Here is an 11,557-nt window from a genome sequence, read left to right on the forward strand (position 1 = left end):
TCTCTACCTCGACATGAGCGCTGCCCTTTGACCCCTGCCCACCCTAACCCACGTGCGCCCAGGGCAGTCCGACCCCAGAGCTTTTGATGGTACAGTTCCCTTTCCCTGCGAGGCCAGTGAGCTAAAGCCACCCACTTCCACACAGAACGCGTCCTTCTGACACTTCTGGTCCCTGAACGGCGTGGCGGTTTCCCGAGCCCCCTGCACCCCATTCCACCCCCACCTCCCACCCCAACCCCCCCCCCTTGCCTCCACAATCACCCAAGGATTCTCTGTCTCACTACTAGGTGTCCTACAATTTAACTCACTTATTTTTTTAAAAAATATATATCGCCCTGGCCAGTTTGGCTCAGTGGATAGAGTGTCAGCCTCTGGACTTGAAGAGTCCCAGGTTTGATTCTGGTCAAGGGCACATGCCCAGGTTGTGGGCTCCATCCCCAGTGTAGGGCGTGCAGGAGGCAGCCAATCAATGATTCTCTCTCATCATTGATGTTTCTCTCTCCCTCTCCCTTCCTCTCTGAAATCAATAAAAATATATATTAAAAAATAAATTATAAATAAAAAAATATATATAGTTTTATTGCTTTCAGAGAGGAAGGGAGAGGGAGAGAGAGATAGAAACATCAATGATGAGAGAGAATCATTGATCGGCTGCCTCCCGCAGGCCCCCACCTGGGGATCGAGCTCGCAACCCAGGCATGTGCCCTGACCGGGAATCGAACCTGGGACCCTTCAGTCCGCAGGCTGATGCTCTATCCACTGAGCCAAACCGGCCAGGGGTAATCTAACTCACATCTGACACTATCGACCTGGAAATAGTGTTCAGACCCTACAAGGAAAGGGCCGGGTCCCCTAAGAGCGCCCCCACTTCAGGTGTCAGTCGTAAGTCCAGATGGTCACGGTGCTGCTGACTGACGCATGGGCTGTACATTGGGGGTTGCCATGAGCCCCTCCCTGGGGTCAGTTTGCTAGAGGGGCTGACAGAACTCAGGAAAACGCATACATTGATCAGTTTATGAAGGAAGGACAGGTCTAAAGGGTGGAGATGAACAGACACATACGGCCCAGTCCTGGAGGGTCCTGAGCCCGGGAGTTTCTGTCCCCGTAGAATTGGGGGTGATGATTCCTGGCGCAGGTGTGCACCCCTTCCCAGCGGGATTTTCTGGAGCCCCCTCACGTAGGCGTGCTCAGTCATTAACTCCATCCCAGCCTGCTCCCCTCTCTGGAGGATGGTGAGGGAGGGGAAGGGGGGTGGGGGGGGAGTTCCAAGGCCCTCACCGCAGCCTGGTCCCCAGCCCCCTGGGGGCCCCCCTGAGTCGCCTCAGGAGAACAAAGGACCTGCTATCATCTAGGCCGGTGGTCGGCAAACTCATTCGTCAATAGAGCCAAATACCAACAGGACAACAATTGAAATTTCCTTGGAGAGCCAAATTATTTAAACTTAAACTAGACAGGTCGGTACATTGTTATTCACTTAATTAGGGTCCTCCCAAGGCTTAGGAAGAGCCACACTCAAGGGGCCCAAGAGCCGCCTGTGGCTCCGGAGCCGCAGTTTGCCGACCACAAAGGCGGCCCTCAGGGCCCTTATCGCTTGGGAAGCTAAAGGGGCTTAGGAGCTCGGTGCCGGAACCAGGGACAGAGATCAAGGCGAATGCTTCCTGCTGATCGCAGGGCCGCCTCCTCCAGTTCCTCTGTTGACCCCCGTGTAGCCTTTGAGACCCAGCTCAAGGTCCCGGGGAGCCGTCCCCAGCCGCACCCCCTGTTTGCCGAGTGAGGGTGTTGAGAAACATTAGCTCAGGTTGGCGGAGCAGGGTCCAGGGTCCAGGCCCCGCCCACATCTCCAGGCCCCGCCCACATCCTCCACCTCTAGTCATCGGAGGTCAGCACTATGATCGCCCTTACTTCATTTTCATTTTTTTCAAACATATTTTATTGATTTCTACAGAGAGGAAGGGGGAGGGATAGAGAGCCAGAATCATCGATGAGAGAGAAACATCGATCAGCTGCCTCCTGCACGCCCCCCACTGGGGATGTGCCGGCACCCAAGGTACATGCCCTTGACCGGAATCGAACCTGCGACCCTTCAGTCCGCAGGCTGACGCTCTATCCACTGAGCCACACCGGTTAGGGCTTAATTTTTTTAAAATGTATTGATTTAGAGAGAGACATCCGTTTTTGTTGTTCTATTTATTTATGCATTCATTGGTTGACTTTAAAAAAAATTTTTTGAATGTATTTTTTTATTGATTTCAGAGAGGAAGGAGAGGGAGAGAGAGAGAGAAACACCAATGATGAGAGAGCATCATGGATCGGCTGCCTCCTGCACGCCCCCCACTGAGGATCGAGCCCGCAACCCCGGGCACGTACCCATGACCAGAATCCAACCCGGGACCCTTCAGTCTGCAGGCCGACGCTCTATCCACTGAGCCACACCGGCCAGGACTGGGGACCACCCTCTCACCAACTGAGCTACCCGGCCAGGGCCTTGTTACCCTTATTTTAGAGTCAATGAACCTGAGTCACGCCATCACATGACACCTGCATCTGAGACTTGATGGACAAACGACGTGCTGAGGTCCCAGGATTGGCAGGCGGCGGGTGCGGGAGCCAGCACAGGTCACTGAGCTCTAGAGACCCCAGTCCGTCCGGCATGCCACACGGCCGGGCTGGCACCTGGGTGGTCATTGCCCCTGCTTCCCCGTCGGTCTCATCAGATGGGACATGGGTCTGTTCACCCCTGTAGCGGCCGTGACAGGTGTGGGGTGGGGCTGGGTCTCCGGAGGCAGAAAAAGCAAGGCTGGGCCCTCCCTCACCACCGTTTCTTTCCTGACAACGTTTCTTTTCTCCCCTCGAGGTTGCGGAAGTGCCAGCTGGAGGCGGGGGCTGGCCAGGAGGTGGCCTCGGTGCTCAGCTCCAACCGCCACCTGGTGGAGCTGGACCTGACGGACAACGCGCTGGAGGACGCGGGGCTGCGGCTGCTGTGCGAGGGCCTGAGGCACCCGGTCTGCAGGCTGCAGACCCTGTGGTGAGTTTCCTCCCGGGCCTGGGGCCCTCCACGGGCAGTCCTTCTCCCCCGGGGGGAGGATGGGGTGAACATGCATCCGCCGCTTGGCCACCCCGAGTTCGAAGCAGCGTTGTTTGCCGTAGCCAGGAGGCGGCAGCGGCTGGAAGGTCCATCATGGGTGGACGGATAGACAGAGTAAAATGTGGAATATACGTATAATGGGATAGTATTCGGCCTGTAAAAAGGAATGAAATTCTCTCTCTCTCTCTCCATATATGTGTGTGTGTGTGTGTGTATATATATATATATATATATATATATATATATATATATATATATATATATACCGAGTGACCAAATTATTATGACCGGCCAGATTATTATGACCACCCCATCAGTACTTCATTGACACTTCCAAAACTACTGAATATTGAAAACTTCTAAGCAAATACTCTCAAGGTTTTATTATTATTATTATTATTATTATTTGCATAACTAATTCACTTTATTATACTGATGGGGTGGTCATAATAATCTGGCCAGTCATAATAATCTGGCCACTCAGTATATATATATATATATATATATATATATATATATATATATATATATATATTCTTGCCCTGGCTGGTTTGGCTCAGTGGATAGAGCGTTAGCCTGCGGACTGAAAGGTCCCGGGTTCAATTCCGGTCAAGGGCACATGCCCAGGTTTCGGGCTTGATCCCCAGTAGGGGGCATGCAGGGGGCAGCCGATCAATGATTCTCTCTCATCATTGATGTTTCTCTCTCTTCCTTCCTCTCTGAAATCAATAAAATTACATATTTTTTATTTTTAAAAAATTTTTAAATATATTTTTTATTGATTTCAGAGAGGAAGGGAGAGGGAGAGATAGAAACATTAGTGATGAGAGAGAATCACTGATTGGCTGCCCCCTGCACACCCCCTCCTGGGGATCGAGCCTGAAACCCCGGGATGTGCCCCTGACCAGAATCGAACCCGGGACCCCTCAGTCCGCAGGCCGACGCTCTATCCACTGAGCCAAACCGGCCAGGGCGATAGTTGACCCTTTTCGTGCGATTTGTGGCTCTTTGTGTATCTTCTCCGGAGAAACGGCTATTCCAGGCCGTTGCCCATTTTTAACATATATGTTGAATAGGTTAAAGATCTGTCACCTCACTGCTGCAGCCTGTGAAGACCTGGCCTCCACCCTCCCTGTGAACCAGAGCCTGATGGAGCTGGACCTCGGCCTGAACGACCTGGGGGACCCCGGGGTGCTGCTGCTGTGTGAGGGCCTCAGGCACCCCCAGTGCAAACTCCAGACCCTCCGGTGAGTCCAGCTGTGCTCGCCATCGAAGGAGTCCCAGTTCACAGTCCTCGTCCTTCTAACCCGGCTCCCTGGGGCCATGCTGCTCCCTCCCCGCCTCTCTGAACCTCCAGCTCCACCTGCCCCCTTTCAAAGAGCTCTCTGCCTCAGGACCTTTGCACCTGCAGCTCTTTCTTCCTGGAATTCCTTTCTGCTCTGCTGTCCTCGGTTTTACCCTGATAACATCTGTTTTCTCGGTTAGGACTCACAATGAATGCTTCTTTCCCGTGGACACTTCCCATAACCCCCCTTTTAAAAATACATACATTTTGGCCTAACCGGTTTGGCTCAGTGGATAGAGCGTCGGCCTGCGGACTGAAGGGTCCCGGGTTCAATTCCGGTCAAGGGCATGTGCCTGGGTTGCAGGCACGTCCCCAGTGGGGGGCGTGCAGGAGGCAGCTGATCTATGTTTCTCTCTCATCGATGTTTCTAACTCTCTATCCCTCTCCCTTCCTCTCTGTAAAAAATCAATAAAATATATTTTTTAAAAAATAAATATACTGCAGTCCTAGTTAAAGTGGAGAGAGCATCGGCCTGTGAACGGAAAGGTCCTGGGTTCGACTCTAGTCAAGGGCACATGCCCAGGTTGTGGGCTTGATCCCCAGTGGGGGGCGTGCAGGAGGCAACCGGTCCATGATTCTCTCATCATGGATGTTTCGATTTCTCTCTCCCTCTTCCTTTCTGTCTGAAATCAATAAAAATATATTTAAAAAAAAGATGGAAAGGAGAAAAGTTCCTGCACAGCTCCTATATATGTATTGTTTTCTTTTTTTTTCTTTTTTCATTTTGAGGATATGTTTGTTAAAGCTGGGGACAGTGAACCAAGGGAGGGCAGAGAGCAGAAGCAGCCACAGGAGAGCCGGGGCGGGACTGCGTGAGCTCACGGGAGAGTCAGAGAGAAGGGGGGCCTGGAAGACAGGTTCAGGGGATGAGCCCAGGAGGAACCATTGTTCTCCTGGTTGCAAATCTGGGGAACCCTCGGAGTTTAGGGGATGCAGGCCTGAGAGGGAGGAAGGGGGGTGGGGGAAGGGAGAGGCGAAGGCGTGCTCCTGGGAGGGAAGCGCCTCCTCCCGTATCTGTGTTATTTAGCTTTCTATATTTAAGAACGCTGGTGGGCAGACAGTGTTCCTACAGCGCATTTCTCTCCTAATTAGTGAAGCTGAGCATCCCTTTGTGGGCTTATTAGCTTTTTTTGGCCTCCTCGTTCGGTGACTGGCTTATGCATGGAATTTACCAGTAAGTCCTTAGCTTGTGTTCTGTGGCTGTCTTACTCATGTGCAGATCCGCAGTCCCCTAAATATTTTTTAAAAATATATTTTATTCATTTTTTTACAGAGAGGAAGGGAGAGGGATAGAGAGTTAGAAACATCGATGAGAGAGAAACATCCATCAGCTGCCTCCTGCACATCTCCTACTGGGGATGTGCCCGCAACCAAGGTACATGCCCTTGACCGGAATCGAACCCGGAACCCTTGATTCCGCAGGCCGACGCTCTATCCACTGAGCCAAACCGGTTAGGGCTCCCCTACATATTTTAAAGGTGAATCGTTCACTTACTGCATACTTTGGAAATATATTTTCTTTATTTATTTTTTTAATTTTTTTAAAAAAATTTTAATGTGCCCTAACTGGTTTGGCTCAGTGGATAGAGTGTCAGCCTGCAGACTCAAGGGTCCCAGGTTCGATTCCGGTCAAGGGCATGTAACTTGGTTGCGGGCACATCCCCAGTAGGAGATGTGCAGGAGGCAGCTGATGGATGTTTCTCTCTCATCGATGTTTCTAACTCTCTATCCCTCTCCCTTCCTCTCTGTAAAAAATCAATAAAATATATTTTAAAAAATAAAATAAAATAAAAATAAAAAATTTTTAATGTATATTTTTTATTGATTTCAGAGAGGAAGGGAGAGAGAGAGAGATATAGAAACAGTGATGATGAGAGAGAATCATGAACCAGCTGCCTCCTGCACGCCCCCTACTGGGGATCGAGCCCACAACCCGGGCATGTGCCCTTGACTGGAATCGAACCTGGGACCCTTCAGTCCGCAGGCCGATGCTCTATCCACTGAGCCAACCCAGCTAGGGCTTTTTTAAATATTTTTTTATTGATTTCAGAGAGGAAGGGAGAAGGAGAGAGAGAAACATCAATGATGAGAGAGAATCACTGAGGGGGTCGAGTCCCCAACCCGGGCATGTGTCCTTGACCAGAAGGAATTGAATTCGGGACCCTTCAGTCCAGCGGTTCTCAACCTGTGGGTGGAGACCCCTTTGGGGGTCGGACGACCCTTTCACAGGGGTCGCCTAAGACCGTCGGAAAACACGTCTATAATTACATATTGTTTCTGTGATTAATCACTATGCTTTCGTTATGTTCAATTCTGGATAAGATTCCATTTTCAGATATATGGCTTGTCAATATTTTGTCCAATTTTGTGAGTTGTCTTTTCACTTGCTTGAAAGTTGGTTCTTTATTCTTTAACACTCTCCTCCCTGTGTGCCTGCCCTTTTCCGGCCTTTCTTCTCTCTCTCTCTCTCTCTCTCTCTCTCTCTCTCTCTCTCTCTCTCCTCTCTTCCCACCTGCCCGTTCCTCCCTTCCTCGCCCTCGCTGCTCTCTCAGGGCCAATATGGAGTCTCTCTCTCTGCCCTGACCACAGCACCCGGCACCTGAGCTGTGAGCTTTTCCAGGCGGTGCCCTGGAGGTGCCAACCCCGTGCCCGTGTCTTCCAGGCTCGGCATCTGCCGGCTCAGCGCCGCGGCCTGCGAGGGCCTGGCCGCCGTGCTCCAGTCCAACCGCCACCTCCGGGAGCTGGACCTGAGTTTCAACGACCTGGGCGACCGGGGCATGTGGTGGCTGTGTGAGGGGCTGCAGCACCCCACCTGCAGGCTCCAGAAGCTGTGGTGAGGCTGGGGCCTGGGCGTGGGGCTGGGACCGGGACGGGGGAGCCATTGTTTGTTTGTCCTTGCTTTCTCTTTCTTTTCCTTTGTTCATATTTTTAAATATATTTTTTAAATATATTTTTATTGATTTCAGAGAGGAGGGAGAGAAATTGGAACATCCATGATGAGAGAGAATCATTGATCGGCTGCCTCCTGCACGCCCCCCACTGGGGATTGAGCCCGCAACCTGGGCATGTGCCCTTGGCCGGAATCGAACCTGGGAGCCTTCAGTCCATAGGCTGATGCTCTATCCACTGAGCCAAACCAGCCAGGTCTTTTTAAATATATATATATATATATTTTTTTAATATATTTTATTGATTTTTTATAGAGAGGAAGGGAGAGAGATAGAGAGTCAGAAACATCGATGAGAGAGATACATCGATCAGCTGCCTCCTGCACATCTCCCACTGGGGATGTGCCCGCAACCCAGGTACATGCCCCTTGACCGGAATCGAACCTGAGACCTTTCAGCCCACAGGCCGACGCTCTATCCACTGAGCCAAACCGGTTTTGGCTTAAATATATTTTTATTGATTTCAGAGAGGAAAGGAGAGGGAGAGAAACATCAATGATGAGAGAGTATCATAGATTGGCTGCCGATCAAGCCCGCAACCACTGAGCTACGCCACCTGGCCTGCCTTTGTTTATTTTATTGTTTTAAATATATATATATATATTGATTTTAGAGAGGAACGGAGGAGAGAGAAACATCCGTGATGAGAGAGAATCATTGATCGGCCGCCTCCCACACGCCCCCCCACTGGGGATCAAGCCCACAACCCAGGCATGTGCCCTTGGCCGGAATCGAACCCGGGACCCTTCAGTCTGCAGGCCGACGCTCTATCCACTGAGCCAAGCTGGCCAAGGCTTCCTTTGTTTATCGATGAGAGAGAGAGAGAGAGAGAGAGAGAGAGAGAGAGAGAGAGAGAGAGATAGATTGGCATTCATTGGTTGATTCTTGTATGTGCCTTGACCGTGATCAAACCCACAACCTTGGTGTATTGAGATGATGCTCTAACCAACTGAGCTACCCAACCGGGCAGCCAGGGCTATAGATGGTTTCTTTTCAGGTTCAAGTTCTGAAAGCCAAGCCTCCAGGAAAAGCATGGTTCTGATTCACTGGTTCCAATTGGACCCATTCCTGGTGGCTGGGGCATGGAAACCAGCCAACTTGGGCCTGGATCCTCTATTCACCTCTGGGGTTTAGGGACAACTAAATCCCAGCCACATGACATACTCAGCTGCAAATCAATGGGTGTTGCTATAGATAGATGCCTCTTTTTAAAAAAAAAAAAAAAAGAAGTTTTGGGGTTTTTTTAAACTGACTTTTAGGGAGAGAAAGAGAGAGAAACATTGATTTGTTGTTCCACTTATTTTATGCTCCTTTTTTAAAAATATATATATATTTTTATTGATCTCAGAGAGGAAAGGAGAGGAAGAGAGAGATAGAAACATCAATGATGAGAGAGAATCATGGATCGGCTGCCTCCTGCACGTCCCCCACTGGGGATCGATCCCGCAACCTGGGCCTGTGCCCTGACTGGGAATTGAACTGTGACCTCCTGGTTCATAGGTCGACGCTCAACCTCTGAGCCATGCTGGCTGGGCTCATTGGTTGCTTCTTGTATGTGTCCTGACGGGGGATTGAACCTTAAACCTTGGCGTATTGGGGGGCACTCTAACCCATTAAGCTACCCGCCCAGGCCCCTTAAATGCCTACCATTACCATCTTCACCAGGACTGCTTCGGTTCTACTCCGTTTTCTTATCAACTACTCCCCTAAAAACTACACCCTGCCCTGGCCGGTGTGGCTCAGTGGATAGAGCATCGGCCTATGGACTGAAGGGTCCCGGGTTCGATTCCAGCCAAGGGCACATGCCCGGGTTGTGGGCTCCATCCCCAGTGTGGGGCGTGCAGGAGGCAGCCGATCCATGATTCTCTCTCATCATGGATGTTTCTCTCTCTCTCTCTCCCTTCCTCTCTGAAATCAATACAAATATAGTTTTTAAAAAACTACACCCGGTTCCCTGTGGAGAGAAGACTCCGGAAGCAGCTCTTCGTGTTGCTCTGAGCACTCTCTCCCCCCCCCCCCCCCCCCCCCCCCACAGGCTGGACAGCTGCGGCCTCACAGCCAAATCCTGTGAGGATCTCTCCTCCACCCTGGGGGTCAACCAGACGCTGACCGAGCTCTACCTGACCAACAACGCGCTGGGCAACACGGGCGTCCGGCGGCTGTGCAAGCGGCTGAGGCATCCCGGCTGCAAACTGCGGGTCCTGTGGTGAGAGGGGCCTGGCGCTGCGGGAGGCGGGGCAGGGGCCATGGCGCCCTGAGCAAAGGGCAAGCACCATCGCCGAGCCCGGGTTTTGGGTTCCGTTCCCTTGGCGGGGGTGCGGGGTGGCAGCGGGGAGGGTGCTGGAGGGCTGGAGGCAGCTGATCAATAGTTCTCTCTCATCATTGATGTTTCTATCTCTTCCTATCCCTTTCTCTCTGAAATCAATAAAAATATATTAGAAAAAAGAAGAGCCCTCGCTAATTTGGCTCAGTGGATAGAGTGTTGGCCTGTGGACTGAAGGGTCCCGGGTTCAATTCCGGTCAAGGGCACATGCCCAGGTTGTGGGCTTGATCTCCAAATAGGGGGCGTGCAGGAGGCAGCCGATCGATGATTCTCGCTCATCATTAATGTTTCTGTCTCTCCCACTCCCTTCCTCTCTGAAATCATATATATATATGTATATAATACAAGCACAGCTTTCTTTAAAATTTTTTAAATTAATTTGAGAGACAGAGATTTGTTGCTCCACTCATTTATGCATTTATTGGTTGATTTAAAATATATATATATTAATTTCAGAGAGGGGGAGAGAGAGAGAGAGAGAGAGAAACATCAATGATGAGAATCATTGACCGGCTGCCTCCTGCCCGCCCCACACTGCGGATCGAGCCCACAACCCGGGCCCTTCACTGGGATCCAACCTGGCACCCTTCCATCCGCAGGCTGGCACTCTATGCACTGAGCCAAACCGGCCAGGGCCATTGCTCGCTTCTTGTCCTTGCCCTGCCTGGGCATCCCACCCCGACTGGGGATCCAACCCACCAGCTGGCGTGTCAGGACGACACACACGATGGAGCTGATGTGCGACCGCACGCCCCTTTGTGCCTGCAGGTTGTTCGGCGTGAACCTGAGCACAGTCACCCACAGAGAGCTGGCGGCCCTCCGCTGGACCAAGCCTTCCCTGGACATCGGCTGCTGACCGCCCCTGCCCTGCCTCTGACCCTGCCGCTGCCGCCGCTGCAGGAGGCAGGCCATCCATCTGGCCGCGCTCCTCCAAAAGGCCAGACTGTGTGTCTCTGGGTCTGTGGGTCCTGCGACATGGAGCTCCCGGTTTGGGGATGTGGGTGCCATGAAGGAACGGAGGGTGGCAGGGGCTCCCCTTGCAGGGGGATGTCGCCCCATCCCCACCCCAGAACACACTTGGCAAGGCCAGGAGACCTGGGGTGTTGGGGAGCTACCGGCCTCCAGGGAATAGAGAGAAACCAGGCGTTGCACTGACACCCACACTCCACCAACAGCACCTCCTCCCCCACCCACTATGGAACTGAAGATGGAAGGGTGCTGCCCGGTCGGGGGTCTTGGTGGGTTGACCAGTGTCCCCACCAAAAGGTTTGGGGTCTGACCCCGAGTCAGTGCGCAGACCTAGGTTTGGGGTGTCATTCCTGAGTCGGGGTGAGCACTGGAGGCAGCTGATGGCTGCTTCCCTGTCAGACCAATGGGAACGGCCTTGGGGGGCCCGGCCGGGGGGGGGGGGCTTGGTGGTTGAGCATCAGCCTCCCCACCCCACCCCACCCCCACCGCCGGTCAAGCACATGCCCAAGTGGTTGGCTCAGTGCCCGGTGTGGGGCGTGGAGGAGGCAGCCGACCGGTGATCCCCACCATTGACGGTTCTCTCCCCTCCCTCTCTGAAATCAATAAAAACACTTTAAAACAAAACCTCCTTGGGTGACTTGAATCAATGACAATGGGTTCATGCCATGGTGGGGAAACCCTGTCCTGTGCCCGCGGCCTGGAAGGCTGGTGCCCCGGCAATGCCTCCCCCAGGGGCAGCCCCGGACCAGGCTGGATAACTGACAGCAGCAGGCGGCCGCAGGCTGGCCAGGCCCCTCTGCTGTGAGGTTTGGGTGAAAACAGGTCCCATCCTAGACAGTGTCAGGATCTACTGGGGCTGTGACCTGGGCAACCTGAGAACTACCTGC

The 11,557-nt window shown here is 52.4% G+C and overlaps 1 protein-coding gene across 1 annotated transcript in view; it reads left to right on the forward strand.

The window, feature by feature from the left end:
• Window positions 1-10,648, forward strand: part of NLRP12 (NLR family pyrin domain containing 12) — a 20,876-nt gene extending 10,228 nt beyond the window's left edge. The window contains exons 7-11 of the mRNA XM_059665824.1: window positions 2,855-3,025; window positions 4,162-4,332; window positions 7,093-7,263; window positions 9,414-9,584; window positions 10,470-10,648. Of these exons, the coding sequence (XP_059521807.1) occupies window positions 2,855-3,025; window positions 4,162-4,332; window positions 7,093-7,263; window positions 9,414-9,584; window positions 10,470-10,557 (772 nt within the window). The 3' untranslated portion in view covers window positions 10,558-10,648. The remainder of the gene's footprint in view (window positions 1-2,854; window positions 3,026-4,161; window positions 4,333-7,092; window positions 7,264-9,413; window positions 9,585-10,469) is intronic.
• The last annotated feature ends 909 nt before the right edge of the window (window positions 10,649-11,557 follow it).

Source organism: Myotis daubentonii, chromosome 15 (genome assembly GCF_963259705.1).
Source record: "Myotis daubentonii chromosome 15, mMyoDau2.1, whole genome shotgun sequence".
Lineage (NCBI taxonomy): Eukaryota > Metazoa > Chordata > Mammalia > Chiroptera > Vespertilionidae > Myotis > Myotis daubentonii.